An 18968-nucleotide genomic window follows, 5' to 3' on the forward strand; every position below is an offset into this window, starting at 1 on the left:
ACATAAATCCTTGGTGACCTTGGGCCAGTCACCTTCTCTCAGCGAAGCCTACATCACAGGGATGTTGTGAGGGGGGCGGGAAATGTGAAGGGGGCGTATGCATAGATGCCACTGAGCTCCTTGGGCTAAAGAAGTAGGTTATGGAGTAAATCAAATCCTATACATGTCTATTCAGAAGCCCCATTAAGTTCAATGGAGCTTAATTCCAGGAAAGTGCATAGGCTTTCCATACACTTACCTGGAACTGAATTCCATTGAACACAGCACAGGCTTGCTTTAGAATAGAAATGTATATGATTAGGACTGCATTATGAACTACAGAGAGAGAAAGAGGAAGTACCGTAGCTTCTTAGGTAAATTCCACCCCCAAGTTGTTTATAAAGCTTTTATGAAGGAAGTTGTGGATTGAGCCCAGAAGACAACAAGGAAGCACGACAAGTGTTACAATGTGTGGATTTATTGCCCTTCCCCATCATAATGGCATAGAAAAGAAACAGTCTTGCAGTTTATTAGACAATATTTATTTATTATTAAAATATTGTTATACCAAGTGGAATGCTACAGCAATCTCGGTATAGGGCGGCATAATAAAATGGTCAGGTTTACGTTTAAATACTTAAGATAACTTAAAATGCACCCAAAATAAAGGGAAAAAAACACCCCTCACTGTCTTTGGCAGAAAAAAGTTCACAGCACAAAAATACTTAAAACAGGAATACCAATATTAATGCAAAATATATTAAGCTGTGTATCTTTCTCTCATAACTTTTTTGCTTTGTTTTTTTACTTTGTAAACAATGCACAATAACTGAACACCTTTTTACATACTTATATGAAGGGGGATTTCTTAATAAAAAAAATGCAGTTGTCCAGCAAATGCACACGTTTAGCAGAGACAAAGGTGTGTGAAGGCAGAATCAAGAAAGCACCAAGGTTTGGTGAATATTGCAACTGACTACTGCCAGAAGCCAGCTGTCAGTAGGCAGGGGAGTGTAAAAGGCTCCTGCGTGGTACTGCAGATTCTGGAGTGGTTCTAGAGAAATGATATACCAGTAATCAGTCCTTGCCCAGAACTTTTTCTTAAAGGCACATTCGTGACACAAAGAATCTGCATATTCACTCGCATCATTCCCACAAATGCCCTTTTTCTCTTTTAGAAAACTACTACTAGCTGCTGGCCACATTCTCCACTTCATAAACACACAAGGCTCCAAGCACAAACCCCCACACACATACCGCACCATACTTCCCTCGCTCTCTTGAAATAGTTCCAATTCATTTCTAAATGATTTTCGCCTGCAAATCAGCATCGCTCAGATCAGCGAGAGGCCCAAACCATGATCCTGCTTTCAACCACATGGCATTCTCTGCTGATGGGAATGGCCCCAGTTTTATCCCCAAGCTGGGGATCAGGGCCATTCATCCCAATACAGCTGTGCTGATCTATACCACATGGGATGCCTCTGCCTTAAAAAGGAAGAAGACGACAACAGCTTGGAAACAACAATCCAGGAACAGAAGCACTTGGCTTGTGGCTGCTGTTCAAACAAAGAGCAGGGAAATTCCAGTCTGAAGCATCATGGGAAATTGCTTCAAAGGAAATGGAATCTGAAGGACTCTGAAGGCGGATATTTAACTCCGGACAAACAGGATATGAAATGGAGGAAAAGAAAAAGCAAACACTGAAGAAATTCTGAAAACAAAACAAGGAGTGGGGGGGAAACTAGTTTAAGTGATGTGGAGCAAAGAGAGAGATCAAGCAGATCCACTGCAGATATCATAAAGGGGACAGGAAGATCCAAACAGAGGGGCGGTGGCTGAAATGTTGATTACTATTTGGGCTTGTTCTTATATAAGTTATTTACAAAAATAAAGACAGAGATGGGACCCATCTCCTCTGTTCCTCTTTCCCCAGTACCTGTGACAGGCCATGTGCTATCCCCCAGGCAATGGGAACACACTGCTAGCAATCCCCAGTATCGGCAGCAGTCTTTCTGCCTGGGAGCTGAAAAGTGGATGGGGGGTGGTGGGGGGAGTGGGGAGGGGAGATGGTGCAAGGAATTAGTTCTAGCCACACCAAGCACCAGACAAACACTCTTTGCTTACAACAGCTTACACTTCAGGTCCAGGTACCTGCCAGGAGCCCAGTGATTCAGGAGTATCAACCCGTTTGGTGCCAAACCCCAGCATGGACCCTCCCCCCCGCTGCTACCCTACACTCTGTTGGGCCATATCCAGGCAGCACGAGAGTCCCACCTGGCTTCGGCGTTTGCCTTCCCATCTCTTGGGAACGCCAGTGGCTAAGAAAGTCATGGAGCAGTTGCTTCTGTGCAAGGACTGGCCTCAATTGATGGTGCTTCAGCTGCTCCTCCTCAGTCCACTGGTGGAAGGGAGAGACCTGTCAGGGCAACCGTGAAGGCTCACAACCCAAACAGAGAGGCATGCTGCTGCCACAGCTTTGTGCCTGAAAAATCAAAGGATCAAGTCCTTCTTGAAAAGTCTTTGCCCTACACGCCACACGCCATCCTAATCCGCTGAAGGCTTCCTTCGGTCCTTGCTCTCTTGGTTTGTTACCGTCCCCTGATAAGGCAGCAATCTGCTAAGGAGTGGCAAGATCTGGTCATGTGCTTGGAGGATTCCCACTCCCCAGTTCCTCAGATGAGAATCTCCAGCATGTCCGACAAGTCCACGGCTTTAGCAGCTGGCAAAATCTCTGCGAGGAAAAATAAATACAGCCCATGTTATAATGCAAAGTGTTTTGCGGAAGAGTGCAAAGCTTTGCAAGGCAGCAGTGCAAACCATCAATGACGTTCAGTGTGTCTTCTACAGTTGAACCTTTTATCCTAATGACAGAAACTAAGGGGGTGAGGGAGGCTCAAGAGCCATCTATTGAAAAATAACTTGGCAAACAGGCAGCCCGCTGGGGGAAAAAACTTGATGGGCCAAGGCACTAAAACCTTCAGCCCTTGCCTCATGCTAATGAAACACATGGCACATTGACCTAACCATGGGCATCTGTCATTCATTCAACCCACATGTTGGAGGAGGCTGATCAAATCCAGCTCCCAGTATGAAGCTTGCCTAGGCACCTTCTCTTTGTAGGTTCAAGGCAGGGGATAAATATCTTGGGTTTACAGCTCTGAGTGTGGAAAGAGCCCCCCCCCAACAGGTAGAGGCAAGTACCATCATCTCTGGAGGGTGGGATGGGTGGAGAGTAGGAGAAGGAAGACAATCAAGATTTCACCTTCCTGTCTTGAATCCTCCTTCAGAACTTTTCCTCTCTACGCCAAGCTATTCCAACAATGGGAAGTTGGGGACATCTGGGCTTTATTGTGGAAAAGGGTCTCTAAGAGACTACTAAGGAATTTAGGGAGCTTTAATCAATGCAGCCTTTCCGCGTAAGCCTTTGTTTAATCTCCCCTCTCTCCCCCCTCCAAACACACTGCCCCCCCCACTACTTTCTGCTCCACCTGCTCCTAGAGGATAATCCTGTACCGCATTGCACGAAACTCATGATTAGTCACTATGGCAGGAATCTGGATCCTGGCATTTAGCCTGCTGAAAGCAGCTCTGTGTTCACCTCTTAGTTATGTGAACCTTGCCTGGCATCCCTGGTGGGGGGTGGGAAGGCAGTTCACAGGGTTTACTGCAAGCACAGCTATTAGCAGAGCCCATTAGGAGATTGGCAGGCACTAGGGTAGCCTCACAGCCGCACTCTGTAGGTTAGAGCAACCGCTGGCACTCACCTAGGGAATTTGCTGCACTGCCACTGCTGGCGCTGCTTTGAGGCTGGGGTTCATCACACTGAGTCCCCTCGGGTAAGCCTTCTGTCTGCGTACTCCCATCTTTGCTGCTGTGTTTGGCATGGAAGGCATGAGGGACACAAGCTGATGTGGTGGCTGCTTCTGCTGAGGCTTTGGGTGCTGGAGGAAGGAGAAAAGGAGCCCCATTTAGATGAGCAAACACAATAGAAGTGAGAAGAGGTTTGCGAAATTTGAGGAGCTTTCCAAGAACAAGCCCTTGTGTGTGGTTTTTGTTTTTTGTTTTTTTGGAGGGGGGGGGTCCTAGAACTGCATGCTAATACCCTCTTCTGCATTTTATCCAGAACATGAGCATCCACAAGTGTCCAAGCTTTGCTTCCTGAAACGGACTCCTAAGCAGCACAACAACAAGTGGGTGCTACAGAATGCCGGTTCCATATAAAATATAGCTACCATCAAGTGTTTCATGGGAAGCTTAACAGGAGCTAGTAGAAAAAGCACCCTTGTGTACATTCTAGATATAGACTCCCTCCCTCCCTTTGTCTAGCATCAAGCAAAGCCTCTATTACCTGGACTCCCTCGGGAACCACTTTCGCTGACAGAGGCACCTGGCCAATACTGGGTACCAGAAGCGGCAAAGATGGCAGGCACAGATTTGGCAGGCCGCAGGGAGCCCTGGTTAGCCTTGCTAGGGTCCTTGCGAGAGCGCTGCTGTAAGACTTTGATGACAGCATCCTTCTCGAGTATTTGCGCATGAAGTACTTTTAACCTGGGAAGTGAGAGGGGGGAAACAGAATGTGAGGAAAAAGGCAGGGTGACATCAGAATATGCAGGAAGCATTCTTTCTGAAGCATCTGAAGATGAACCCTGTGGGATCAGACCAAAGGAAGCCAATCTATTTCAGCATCCTAGTCCATCCAGAGGCCTATGGAAAATTCAGAAGCAGGACAGGTGCTCTAAACCCTGCTGTTGTATTTTGTGGTTCATGTTTTTAATCTGCAAGCTGCCTTGAAAGACAGGGTATAAATATATATATGATAATAATTGTTTCCCCAGCAACTGACATTCTGAGGGATGCAGATTCTGAAAGTAGCATGCAGCCATTAGCTGCATGGATCAGACCAGAAGCCTTTCTAGGCCTTTGGACTCTAGTTCTCCTGCAGCTCAATTGAGATTTCCCTCCAACCCCTGTCTCTGTTTTTCCTGCTGTTAACTAGTTAAGGGACTTCTCAGAGGCACCAGGAGCACAAGCTTCCCTCTGGCAGGTTTTTGCAGGATGTAAGCAAAGAAGCCATTTTTTCAAGGCATGCAGTGTGCCAAGGGGACCAATCATTCCCTTTGTGTTGGGACCAGAGCAGTGGACGAGTAACCCTGTATGCCATCTCACACAGGACTAACCTGTTCTCCATCTCCTGATGTTTGTGGTTTGCCAGCAGCAGGTCCTCATCAAAGCTGCTGTTGGGCGAGTGGCGCGGAGAGTGGTTGATGATGGTGGTGTCCCGCTGTGCGGCCGCCGTGGCAGCGGCATCCATGGCAAACTGCCTCATGGTGCACTCTTCCAGGTACTTTTGCTCCCACTTGGTCATATCAGCCTCCAGGGCCAAGATCTTCTCTTCTCTTTCTCTCAGCTGCTCAGAGAGCACGTGGGGGTTCAGCTCGGGTGATGCTCCACTAGGGGCTCCCATCTGTCTCTAGATCATCAGTGAGGAAGAGAGGCCCAAGTGAGTCTGCATTCTGGGCTACTGGTGGAAACAGCCTATTAACACACCTACAATAATGTGCTTGGTGTTGGGAATGACCCAGAATTAACAGTGCAAACCCAAATGTGTCCACTCAGAAGTTAAGTTCCATTCACACCACTGGGATTTATTTCCAGGTTATTGTGTATACAACCGTAACCCAAACAACTTTTGAGAATTTGGGCACTTTCAGTTTGAAAGCAATCCACATCTATTAATCGTATTATTTGTAATATTAATCTCTTCAGGATGTGGCTCCAAATTTGCCACCTGAGGCTTCAGGACCCCCAATGTTATTGGGTTGGAGATGCCATTGTTCTAATATTTTATAAGCATTTCCTTTCAAGTTACAGAAAAGTGAAATTGATGGGCGTCTTTCAAGGGGAAGAAATAGGATTGCAACTCTTCAGAAATGACTAAATAGCCCCAGTTTGGAAGCACAGGGTTGCTCGGCCTTCCTTCTCACCTGCTGAGCCCGCAGCATCTTCAGCTCCTGCTCCAACCGGTTGCGGAGACGCAGTTCCAGCTGCTCACGTTTTTCACAGGCAGCTTGGAGCTGGCCCAGTGCCTGCTGCAGCCTCTCCACTTTCTCCACATACGCTCGTTTCTTCCTCAGCTCGTCCTCTGTTTTAGCGGCCCGAGCCTGGGCACTGCTCAGAGCCTGTTCCAGCAGCTCTGCCCTCCGGCGTTGGTCATCGTTCGCGCTGTGCAGCCGTGCAACCTCCTGCTCTAGCTTCTCCCTTTCCTGCTGGTGCTCATAATCTGGGAGGAAACATGAGGAAAAGGCAAGGTCGTTACAACCAAACCATCATTTGGGGTGGGGGGGGCAACACAGCCAAAAGCCAATCACACAGTATCAACCAATAACTTTTAGGCACCACAAAATAAAGCAGCCATTCAACAAGTCATGGGGAGACAAATAGGTGATGCCTCCATTCTTAGTAGCCATTGACCTTTAACTTGTTTAATTATTCCATGGGGGTGGGGGTGGGGAGGTTACATTGGACCTGTGCCCAGGAAGCTGACTGACACCATGGGGCAGGGGAGTGTACCAATTTGTGCCAAGATGCTCTCTCTTATACTATGGCTCCTAGGTATCAATGTCCTGATTTAGGTGTTCCCACACTGTTCGTTTTCCATGATATGATCACGATGGGGGCACCATGCACATTTCCCACAATGAACAAAAAGAAAAACCTGTGGGAACTTGGCACAGTCATCTGAAAAGCTTCAGTTATTGTTATAATTAACTGTATTTGTAGTCACTTTCCTCACAAAAGCGAATTGCACGAAAACCAATGTATATACATGCCTAAAATAAATACTACTTAAGTGTTTGCAGTTTTATACCATGCATGTCTGGACTGGCTACAGAGCTGCCTCCCTCATACCTTACCAGGAACCAGGAGGAACAGAGCTCTGGCAGTTCCTGCATCGGTTCTGGAGATCCCTTCCCCTCACTCTCATAACTCTGAGCAAGGGAACGTCTTCCCAGACCACAAGAAGTGGGGCTGATATAAAGCTGAATCGATACAAGCAAAGGACTGGGGCTTGGTCCATAATTTAGTTTCAACAATGAAGAGCCACTAGCAAAGTAGCCATTGGGGTATATCCCTTTTTACTGCAGCCCTAACAAACTTACGAGGGAGTAAGTTCTTTCTGAGTCATTGTGCGCAGGGCATCTTGCTTAAGAATATCCGTTTTGCATTTACAAGGCCAGGAAGAAAGATCTGCTTCTGAGAGGGAGCAGGAGAAATCTTCAAGGACTGAAGGCATTTCCTTAAGTTGGGTATTGAAAACTTAAGAACAAGTACTATCCCCATCCCTTGGCAACTATCTCTCCTTTTTCAAAAAATTCAGAACAATAGCAGGAGAGAAGGAGAGAGAGGGGGAGAGAGAATGAACAAGTTGGGCCCAGGATTCTCAGCAGAGGGAGTGTAGCTTGTGTGCTGGAACAGCCGTAACAGCCACTGGAATGCAAAGAATCCAGGTCACACTGATGGCTGTGGTGATTAATGCCTCTAGTTTAAGTGCCAAGAACAGCTTAGCGCTCTCTGGGGAATGGCAAAAAGCTTCCAAGAGAGGATACGCCTCCTCTTCAATCTTAAAGGAACCTTTACTTTTCCTCCCTTCCCAACCCATTCACAGGAAAGCATCAGGAATAAGGACCACAGTGTTAAAAAACAAACAAACCCAGCCCAACTAGGTTAGAGCTACAATCACAACAGCAGAAGCCTTCTGAAGAGACTTACTTTGGGCAATAAGTTTTGCCATAGTCCCTTGGTTCCCTTCTTGGTTTTCCTGTGCCCGGCTGGCCAGCTGCTTGTTTGCAGATTCCAACCTCTCTGTGGCAAAACGAAAGAAAATAAATAAATCAGGATTTAATTTATTTCATACAGAGGTTCGTGGAGTAATAGGAAGGAGTGGTATAACCTGTCAAGTGATAGCAGTCTGCTACCAATATGTGGTCCTCCAGGTGTTGTTGGACTCCAACTCCTATTAGTCCCAGGAAACATAGCTAATGGTCAGGAAATATGGGAATTGTAGTCCAACAGCAATCTGAAAGGCCACAAGTTTTCCATTCCTGTTACAGACAGTAATGGCAGGGTTGCATGGCTACTAACAAGTATGCTTTGATGGAGTAGAAAATATTTGTTATATATATTTAAAGTAGAACCAGCAACACTTTGAGTTCAAAGCCTTGGGACACTCTTACCGCATTTTTTGCTTTGTTGGGTTTCTTTATTATATCTTTCTTCTAGTGCCAGGGTACAGAAACTTAGGGGGAGATATCCAACATTAATTATACTAAGAGCATGCCCACGGAAATATATTGTTAAGTAATGCAAGTCCATTTATTTCAGGAGGTCTATTCCCTAGCATGAATAATGTCTGATATTACCCAAGGTATTTAATTTTTTTTATCATGTGGCTTCCAGGGTCTGCCAAGCTAAACAATGCAGGTTGGAAAGTTTTCCAGACAATGGTTTGAAGGACTGGATAAGCCATGGGCTTGCACGCTCCTCGGCTCTCATGTGCACAGCTTCCCTCTTTATTGTCAGCTCATAGCTAAACAGATTCCCATAGGCATACACACTACAAAATCACAACTGGAAGCCTACAATTTAACAGACAAGATAGAGAAGTCACAAGAGGAGGAGGAAATGCACAAGTCTGTAGCTCATTCACAATTACATGAATTGAGTCAGGGCCTCTGTTGAGCAGACATGCAATTCGACTGCCTGCCTAAGGAGTTTGCTTTAAAGCAGGAGTGGCTAAACTGCAACACTCCAGATATTGCCAGACTCTGAAGTTTTATCAGTCTCAGTCAGCATGGGCAATGGACAGGCATGATGGGAGTTGTAGTACAACACCTGAAGGTCCACAGATTCCCCCATCTCTATTTTAAAGGTATACAGGATTGGAAGCTTCAGTCATGCATGCATCTTTCTTATAACAAAAATCTCCTCTACACAGATATTGGGACCAAGTATACTAGGCCATCTCTGTCATCTTACCTTTCAGATCTCGGTTGAAGTCCTGCAACCGCCGCATCTCTCCATCCTTCTTGTTCCTCATTGCCTTCTCCAATGCCTCTCTCTTAGAAGATGCCTTCATTAGGTTTTCATAGTCTTCTGAAATTCGCTGAATCTCTGTTTCCAGCTAAAGAAGACAGCAAAGAGACTTTACTTAAAATGAATAGTCTGTATGGGAAGATATATGAATGCCCCTTAGTGATAACTGCTCAAGATATGCACTTTGCACACTGAATGGGAATATAGGCAACCATCTCTTAATATCTGGAACTTGGGTTCTGAATGTGGATTTGAATTTTGTAGGCTGCTTTGATTCATGAAACAAATAGGCAGTACTGCTCAGGAAGGCAAAGCACAGGAAAAGCATGAAAAAAATGGCAAGGAATGAATAAAATGTAAAATGCAATATACAGGGAGACATTGCTTACTATGTACCTGTCCCAAGATGCTGTTTCTGAGCAAAACCTTGTCCTTTTGTTGCCAGATTGGTTGTTAATAATACTGCTCCATTACAGCTGTATTTTGCATGTGTATGTATACAAGCATTTAATGGAAAAATATTTACTTTTTAAATGTTGAGACTTTTGAACTTGGAGTAAATGGACACCCTCACTAAATACAAATTCCAGGATTTAATGAGACAACTCAAGGCCATTAAAATGGTTTCTAAGCAGTTTATAGTTTGTATGGGACACTTAATTTCATGTATGACACACACACACACACACACACACACACTTGCCTTCTCACCCAGATACGCAACTAAAATACCAGCCCAAAAAGCTCTCAATGTTTTTGGATTCCATTCCAAGATAAATCAAACAAGCCAGTGCGCAACTCTGATTTCCTAAAATGCCTGTGCCCCATGCTCTGCTGCTTTGCTCAGCTATCTAGCATAAGCTGGGGCTTGAGCTCTCAGCAGTTAACAGGGCTTGGCGCTTATTTTGAAAACAAGCAATAAAATTGATCCTATCACCCTCCCTCTGTTTCTCCCAGAGAGGCTATCAGTGCTAGACAAATCCAAATGGTGCTTGTATATTCTGCACTCTTTCCTTTTCTCTTCCCTCACCCCTACCCCAGTACCAGCTGGCAGGGTCCCGACATCCAATTATGTGTTCCATTTTTACCCCTTTCCTTTGCAGGCTTGGCACATTCCCTCTGCATCCCCACCTCTGCAGCCCTGGCACGTGCCCCTTACAGTCCCCAAATAACTCGCTAGTTCAAAAGGGAGCAGTCTCACCCTTGGCTGAAGCTGGGACACAACAGGCCTCTCCTTGTGCGCCTTTGCACAAAAGGCTTTCTGTGACTCGCCTTAGTGCAGACCCCAACAGGGAGGGCTTGATAGGGAGAGGGCACAACTGCTAATAGAGGTGGTGAATGGACTCTTTTCTATGCACTCAACAACTGCTGCAGCTTAAGACCTGTTGTGTGCTGTGGTGCTTGTGCTCCACAGCTGCTTAATGGGGAGGGGGGGTAATTAAACAAAATTAAGGGAGATGTATTTTCATGACAGCTGTTCTGGGGGACAAAAGACAAGAGTCAAAGGATTTCAGGAAATGCTCCTGAAGACAAGGCCAAAGAAATTACATTCATCTGTTTTAATTGTGAGCGAAAACCTATGTGCTTATGCTCTGTAATTTTATGTGATATATTGTCCCCTTTCCTATAGCTCCTGCTTGGATTTTTTAAATAAATAAAATATACAGCATCCTGAGTTGCTTCTTCTCTCTTTTTTCTGGTTTGCTACAGTTCCCAGCATCCTCAGCCAGCATAGCTGATGGTAATAGATGCTGCACCTCTGGGAGGAGCCATGGTGGGGAAGGCATGCTGACAGTCTTGCTACCAGCAATGTCAACTTAGAAGAGAGGCAGTCAAGAAGTGGCTTTAAGGAATCCATTTCTTACGTTAAACAATGGATTTAACCTCTAGAACAGCGGCTGCAACTCTTTCTCAGTCACATTCCCTCATGGGCAACCTCCCAGAGGCTACAGGTCAGTGGTCAGAGGGGCCAGAGACAATAGTGGGTGCAGCAAAGAATGCAATTCTTACCTTTGTATAGTGGGCTACATTCCACTCATACATGACCAGAGGCTTCCACAAACACCCCCATCCTCCTCTCCACCCTCCATCCAGACAAGCAAGCAGCAGCAGCATCACCACTCAAGTGTACATTTCAGCTAAGCAAATACACCAGATGAGAGAGCACCACAGACCCGGTGAACGGTATGGCCAGACAACACTAGGAAGACCAAGATGGCCGCATCAGACCCTGCCCCTTGGGCCGGACGTTCCTCACCCCAGCTCTTGCACCTTGAGGAGCAATTGTCAGGTGTGGAGTATCTTGCCTGGAATAGCTGCAACCCATAAGGGGGGTCTGCATTCTTGCAAGTGCTTTGGATCGAGTGAGCTCCTCAGAAAACGACAGCTACTATGCCTGCTCTTTTACCTTCTGTATGCAGCTGGCTTTTTCGCCGTAGTTTTCCACTTCCCTCCGCAGCATCTCGTTTTCCCTGCGGAGCTTCTCGTTCTCTCTCAGCAACGTCTCGTTGTCCATCAACACGGCTTTCATTTGGGACAAGTGGCTACTGGCAGAAGCAGCCTGGGCTGACATAAGAGCCTCCATCCCAGCAGGAGTGAGAGACCCCAGAGGACTATGGCACAGGGCAGCCTGTTGGTGGGGCAGGTAAGCTTGGGGCATCTGCGCCTGCATCACTCTATAAAGAAAGCAGAGGTGAACGAATTAAAGGCAAGCACTTTGGGAAAGAAGGCCTGAGCACTGATTTTTGCAGCAGTACTGTGCAAACCCTAGTTCCAAGCAGGTACCTGATGCACTCAAATGAACAGCCCAAAATACTAGGCCTCAAGGATACAGCAACTTGAACTTATTGCTTTAAAACCTAATGGTACAGGGACTTTTCACATTGACTTTTCACTAACAGTATAATCCTATACATGTTCAGTCAGCGAAAAATCCATGAGGCTTACTCCCAAGCTCAGCAATTCAACTAAATTCTTGCTAACACAATGGGATTTCCACCCGCCTTCCTGTGTGCACCCTGAACCACCATCCTGTCTGCACCCTGGAGGAGAACTTTCCAATTCACAAGGAGAAATGTCACAATACCGCTACACTGAATACCACTCCCAGGGTCTGGGGAAGCAAGCCAGATTGTTTTAGACTCCTATCATATTCCTTCATAAATTACTCTTCCCACTCCCCCACCCAGGGTTATAGGAGGCACACCAGCGAATTATTATAGGCAGAAAAGATTCTTGAATACCTCCCAATTTATTTTTTGAGAAAGACACAGCCCCTATTTCATAAGACATGGACTCTATGGCATCAGTCAGTGCCAACCACTGATTTTAAAAATGTAACTTTTCACTGGCCAAGTTTGACTGCGAAGGAAAGTGAGGGTCAATCAGAATAGTTAAGAGGAGGATAAGAACCGGGGTAAAGAGGAGTCCATGTTTAAAGCCATAATATTTTCGCAACCATTGCAACCTTACAAGCTACTCCTTCCCAGACCCCCTGTGTTTGTAGAGCAAACATGATCTCACTCATCATTTGGCATATGTTTAAAACACAGAGGAGTACAGAATTGTGTTGAAAGAAGCAGCCACTCACCACAAACTTTTACAGCTCCTGGCATTAAAGAAACCAGTATTTTGATTCACAATGGAATATATAAAGGAGAATGTGCCAGTTTGAAAAATTTGTATACATTAAGATTAATTTATTATTCTGCAGATTTGATTGATAATTCTGTGGCAGCTAAGATTACTACTGAAGTTACTTGTACTTGGATGCTAAATGCATTTACTTACTAAACACGTTAGACGAAAGCCCACTGAACAGAGTAAATATGCATAATATCATGTTGTCAGAGAAGTAAGCCAATTTATGTCAATGGGTGAGCGCCTATGGTTACTCAGAAGCAAGCCCCATTGAATCCATAGTTATTTTGAAGTATGGGGAGGACTGCAGCTTAATCTGGGTATGTTCAAATGGTCAATAAAAACAAATTTTGTGAACTTGTTTAAATGCTCGTTATCTAGGTGCAATAATCAAGTATGGCCTGAGAATATGAAACGGGCAATTTAGTAAATCTAGAAGAATCCATGATATTCACAAGCCTGACTTTTTTTTTAAAAAAAGAGGTTGCTCACAACTCAAACATCTGCAGAAGGACAGCTTGAAATTCTTAGAATTCAAATGGCCACTTTCCTGGTGCCTGAATGGGAAGGTGTTGTCCAAGAATATATGATTTCATCTGACTGAGGCTTATTCAGACATTCTTGTGAAGTGATCTTGGAGCAAGCAAGAATAAATGCACCTTCCTCTCAGCATGTAGCCACCACCCTCTCCTTTTGTTCCCCTGGAAAGAGTCTTATTTCCTGTCTCCAACATTATCTCTTCCTGTCAGCATTCACTACCATTTGCCTCACAGAAAGCAAGCCATGGTTCTGTTCCCAGTCCCCACCCCATGCTTCTATAAAGGGGCTGCTTTAGCCAGCAAGTCACAAACTGTGGCAGGCAGCTGTGAAGCCAGCTATAAATGTCCTAAGACATCAGTAGAAATAGAATATTCCTGAGCAAGTAAGTCTTTCATACAACAACTTCAGAATGATGTACAATGCCAAAGATCAACCTTCAGCATACTCATATAGTATGGCAGTACAACTCACAATCTTGGAAGGGCAGTGGCATGTTAATGAGATAGGATAAGTCCCCCAGTTTCATTTTTTTTCTTCAGTTTTTTTAATTGATTTTCCAAAATATTTTTTAAACACACAAACAGATAAACAAACATAAATCTCAGTCATATTTAAACCAAATTTAGTAACATTGTCAAGTGACTTCCTCATATCCCCCTGGTTGAATTTCAGTGTATATCATTTTAATGGTTTTCCAAAACTAGTCCCCCATTTTCAAGGTAGGGCAGACTTTGGTCACCTTGGTTCCACCTCTGAAAACACTCATCACTTACCACCCTCTAACCAGAAAAGGTTTTGCAAAGAATCACATGCAGTTTCTGCTAAGCAGAACATTGTTGCTCTCTTTTCCCACCTTGCTTACATGTGTCCTAGATTTAATCTTGCATATGCCATCTTCCTAAATATGAAGCTGTACACGGTACAGGAAGAAAAGCAACTCTTTGACTCCTCCCATCATTTTGTACATGACTTGATTGGCTAATGGTGAAGCCCTGACCCGCCCTATCCCAAAACAAAGCCATGTGAATTTTGAGCCTTTTCACTTAGTTGCTTCATAGCTGAGGCTAAAAGTCAATGAAGCAACCCTCTTCTCTTTTGTAGGGTGCTTCGTTCCTTCAAATATTTCTATAACCTGCAGCTTCTTTGCTTACCTGGGACAATGAGCATCTTTAGGCAAATGTCCATCTCTTTTTGCTTTGCTACCTTTCTATATTCACTAGTACCTCCTTCCAAAGTACAGTTTATAGGGTGGTATATAAATTCAATCAATCAATCAATCAATGAGAACCAAACATTCAAGCCCACAAAGGAAGGTGGTTTTCACAATTAAAGGTAAATATGGAAAAACAGCAGCACTGGAAGCTAGTTTATACCTCTCAAGCTGATCAGGTACACAAATTTTTGAGTCTGTTATCTCCCATCTCCCACATCCCACTTCCATTCATTACATTTCAAAATCACTTCCATTCTTGGAAAAAAGGGAAGGTACTTTCCAACCAAAGGAACCAGAACAACCATGCAAAGTAAATTATCAGTTCTCCTCAAGCACCTTCCGAACACTTGCCAATCATGAATTACCAGCCTTGTATCAACTGCATGACTAACCCAGTCCATCACCTAAGTCTTTGTGGAATCATCCCATCTTTCACCAACATCTGAAACACATGAGGGTGTGTAAAGAGCAACAGCGTGATTGGTTACCTGATTTCAGGATGCTGAAATGCTGGGCCTTCTCTGAAGTGATGCCTGGGGTCTGGGAGGTAACCCCCTGGTGCCTCCTGCGAAGGGATGACATAGGGGTATTCTGGAGGAGGCCCTCGAGATTCTGGTGCCTCAGAGGGCTTCCCTCTAGGGACAGCGAGATGATGGTGCCTAGAGAGCTGAGGGTAGCTGTGAGAGCTCATGTGGTTCTGAGCTTTGGCTCCGTTCCTCTCAAGCGACATCTGCAGGAGCCGTTCACTGAGCGACCTCACATGCCCGTGCTTCAGCTCCTTCAGCGACTCGTCCTGGTGTGGGCTGCTGGCGTCCGAGGTGTAGGCCCTGCGTTGCCCGCCTTCAGCGTGCGCCCCAAGCGCGGCAACCCCAACCTGCTGGCCTCGTTGCGAGGCGTAATACTGAGAGTGCGCTTTCGCCTCCTCGTAGGTGGGTAGCTCCTCTCCCTTGTGCTGAGGCTGGTAGAGGTGGTACATATTGTTCTCCAGGTAGAAGTGGTCGCCATGGTGCTCCTGGCCCTGTGGCTCCTGCCGTGTGGACTGCTGGACCATCTGGCTCTCCTCCTGGGTGAGACTCTCGAGGGAGGACCGTGGGCTGCCACCGCTTCCTCCTCCACGCAGGGCCTGCTGCTGTATTGCCAGGAGAGTGCGGTTCTCTGTGAGGTTGCCGTACCTCAGCTGCTCCTGGATGAGGCGGTGAAGGACAGTCCCAGAGGAATCCTCAGCTGTCCTCATTCTCAGCTAAACTGGCTGCCCAAAGCGCTTTCCAAAGGTACAGAAGATACTATCCCCGGAATCTAACAGTGACGGCCCAGCCAAATGATCCTAAAAGTGAAGAGAACAAGAGTCAGTAGGGATAGAAAGCACTGCTTGGTTGAGTCTGCAGGAAGAAATCCTTCCAGTTTTCCATCTTGAGCTTTAAGGGACTAGGACCTGGTTTTTAAAAAGGTCACATGCCCCTCATGAAGGCCACCTAAGCTAACAAGGTTGTTGTGAGGATGAAATCACATATCTTTACATGTTTCTTGGAGAAAAGGTGGGATGCCAGCGTGGTAAACATTAACTAGTTGTGTTTGTTTTAATTGCTCATTTATATCTGTTGTGTGTCTTTCAGACTTCTTGGGGTAAACAACATAAATAAATGTGTCTCAAATAGGGCTTTCTTCCATCTGTTCTTGGGCTTGTAGCCCGGAAGTCCTTTGTAGGATAGCAATCTATTGAAGATCCTGTGCATCTCCATTCAGAAGAAAGTCTGGTTTCAATGGACTTTCTCCCAAGTAGGGATGCAGAGTATCACAGCTAAACTGTGGGGAATGAACAAAGTGATGTGCTCTTTTCAAATCTAGTTTTTCCTAACAACAACCTTGTTAAGCAGGCCAGGAGCAAAGAAGCATGATTGACTCAGTAAACATCAGCCAACAAGTTACAATAGTAATCTAGAAGTTGCAGGCTGCATTGGTTCTATAACAGTTCTCAAGGTCATATTTCAGAATGGCAAAGAAGGTCAAGTATCATGTATAAGGTGTTCCCAGAAGGCTCATTCCCTATTTAGGCAAGTCTGTTACCTGTTTAACAATCATCCTATCCTTAGCATTATCCTAAAAAGGGACCATCTACTAAACTGGCTGCAGAAAATCTTTCATCGGTGAGGAGTCACAAGTCACTCAACCGACACACAAATATTTTACTCAACGCCAGAATGAAAATCAGAGCATGAAAATGGTCTCTGGGTAAATTCCAGTTAAACATTTGTTTCCTTTAAATGAGAACAGAAACCTCACAAAGAAGGTATTGTCGGTGCTGCAGAGCAGCCAGTAGTTGCAGTTGCTACAGGGTGGCTCCACAGCTGGAAACCAACCCATGTCCTCTAACTTACCTTCTGATGCACAGAGACTGACTCCGGCCAAGGAAAGGCACTCTGCACATGACCAAAGGCATTAGCGTAAGCAATATTTTAAAACTGCATGGTGCCGATGGCCCAACTACCAGGGTCACAGAAAGGGCAAAGCCAATTCCAATGAAATCATGCTCTAGTTTACCTTAGTAAGCTATTTGGGAAACAAGGTCCTGTAAGGGAAGTGGGGAGAGGGAAAACGAACAGGAGATGGCTAATTCTGTTCTCCCACCCTTCCATCCTGTAATGCCATTCTGCAATGCTATATTAAGTCCTTGTACTGTAAAGAGTTGAGATTAATTGCATAGGTGAACCCTACCCCAAGTTAATAACCAAATGGAGAAAAAAGGGGGTATTAACAAGTAATTTTTGCAAATTAATTGAATTGCAAAATTTTAACAACCAGACATTATTGGGTATTTCTATAGCACATTGAATAGGACAAGCTGCTTCATGGTTTTTAACTGCACTCATTTTATGAGCTCCATAACTATTTTCCAGGCAAGGGGGCTTAACGATGGGAATAAATATTTCTACTGCACTTTACAGTGTATAAAGTCTGAGACACCATTATCTTGATGCTAAATTCCAGAAAGGGTCAAGGATGCCAGAAGTACTTTTTTTGCAGCAAATGTTAGCTTATTTCTTTTTAAGGAGAGTTCACCTTAAAAGGTGAACAATAAACGATGGAGCAATCCAGGCATGTCCATCGGAAGTTAAGACTCACCGAGCTCAATGGAGCTTAGTCCTAGGAATGGGCGCAAAGCTTTAAGCCTCAGGCTGCAATCCTATGCACGCTTCCCCGGCGCTGCTTTGCTAGGCTGCTCGTCTTTAAGTGCCACCAGCCTCTTTGAGTGCTTCCTTATCTTAACTATCTGCGACAAATTCTACGCTCTACTCCCGTGGAAAAAATGCAAAAAGTCTCCTTAAGCAGCGGCAGCCAAGGCCAGGATCCCGCCGCGCCCCCACCCGTCGCCGTCCTTCCAGCCCAATAAATGCATGTAATGGAGAGCGATCGCCCGAAGCGCACTCAGCAGATTGCCATCTGCGCAGTATTTCGAGTTTCCCCTGCCTCGCTGCCCGCTCTTTGTTTTCCAAATAGTTCTGCCCTGACATCATCGGGGTTTGGATTGCAATTAACATTCCTGCGAAGTGAGAGCGAGAGCTCCGGGCTCCGGGAAGCAGCGGCCAGCGGCAGGCCAGACAAAGCCAAGGCGGCCGCGCGCGAGAGGGATGCCCCTAGCAGCACCTGCCCGCCCAGCCCACGCGCGCCCCCCAGCCCCAAGGAGCAGCACCTTAGTCCCACCCACGCACCCACGTCTGGAAACGTTACCTGCCCGCGCACGAGAGAGAGATTCGGGCAAGGCGAACCGAGAATGAAGACAACCTAGGAAACGTAGGGGGAGATTCCCCCCCTCTTTTTTGGTGGGGGGAGAGGACACCAGTAGGAGGCAAGGAGCTGAAGGGAGACGCACCTCCAGATCAAAATTCAGGAGGGAAAGCCAGAAAATTTGTCCAAGGCAAAGCAAACAGGGCAATCACTTTGGAGGTCTCCCCCCTCTCCGTTCTATAGCAAGAGTTCGGGTTTTGGATGGATCTCCCACCAGTGTGTCACCGACTCCAAATGCTGGGAAAGTTGGCCGCTGCTTGGCGGTCTCCAGCTATGCCGAAGGACATATGTCACACAGCCGTTCTCGGTGTGCCTCTCTCTCGCGCGCGCTCCCCTTGCCTGCAGTCGCTCCCGCGTGGCGCGGAACTTACCGGACCATCGCAATGGCTTCGGGCTAAACTACGGGCTCGGTTCGGACCCGCTCTTAGCGACGGGCAGGAAGCGAGGGCTCAACCCCAGCAAATGTCCGGCTCCGCGGCTTGCGCGCTCCTCCTGGCTTCAGCGCCTGAGTGAGCCGAGGGGGTGCATGTAAAGCCCCGCGCAGCGCCTGCCTGCGTCCGCCCCTGCTGGAAGGAAGGCAAACTGAGCGCACAGCCTGCCTCCGCCAGCTGTAATGAGAGCCGGGGAGGCTGGGCCGCGCGAAGAGGCTGCTGCTGCTGCTATGCCAGGAATGCGAGAGCGCCAGGTCCGCCTCCCCCCACTCCGCGATCAAAAGCTG

At 46.2% G+C, this 18968-nt stretch overlaps 1 protein-coding gene and 1 long non-coding RNA gene across 3 annotated transcripts in view; one reads left to right on the forward strand and one right to left on the reverse strand.

The window, feature by feature from the left end:
• Positions 1–851: 851 nt before the first annotated feature.
• Positions 852–18872, reverse strand: AMOTL2 (angiomotin like 2). 2 transcript variants are annotated; one of them, XM_081192597.1, is made up of 10 exons: positions 18622–18872; positions 14956–15791; positions 11483–11750; positions 9019–9163; positions 7753–7845; positions 5967–6262; positions 5160–5452; positions 4331–4530; positions 3747–3923; positions 852–2713 (listed from the first exon to the last, which is right to left on the reverse strand). In XM_081192597.1, the coding sequence occupies exons 2-10, from the start codon at positions 15699–15701 to the stop codon at positions 2655–2657; spliced, it is 2277 nt and encodes a 758-aa protein (XP_081048723.1). In that variant the 5' UTR covers positions 15702–15791; positions 18622–18872; the 3' UTR covers positions 852–2654. The 2 variants fall into 2 exon arrangements, with proteins under 2 accessions (XP_081048723.1, XP_081048724.1); XM_081192598.1 differs by lacking the exon at positions 18622–18872 and adding an exon at positions 17588–17803.
• The window catches only part of LOC308586337, a 34463-nt gene continuing 31295 nt past the window's right edge, over positions 15801–18968 (forward strand). The window contains exon 1 of the long non-coding RNA XR_014007826.1: positions 15801–16908. This is a non-coding gene — a long non-coding RNA (uncharacterized lncRNA). The remainder of the gene's footprint in view (positions 16909–18968) is intronic.

This window comes from Podarcis bocagei, assembly GCF_964188305.1.
Source record: "Podarcis bocagei genome assembly, chromosome: 4".
NCBI lineage: Eukaryota > Metazoa > Chordata > Lepidosauria > Squamata > Lacertidae > Podarcis > Podarcis bocagei.

Coding starts and splice junctions, on each gene's coding strand:
- AMOTL2 (XM_081192597.1), bottom strand. CDS start 15,701: ATGAGGACAGCTGAGGATTCCTCTGGGACTGTCCTTCACCGCCTCATC. Junction 7,846..9,018: donor CTTCAACCGAGATCTGAAAG/GTAAGATGACAG, acceptor GTTTTGCCACAG/AGAGGTTGGAATCTGCAAAC. Junction 4,531..5,159: donor CATCAGGAGATGGAGAACAG/GTTAGTCCTGTG, acceptor CTCACTTCCCAG/GTTAAAAGTACTTCATGCGC.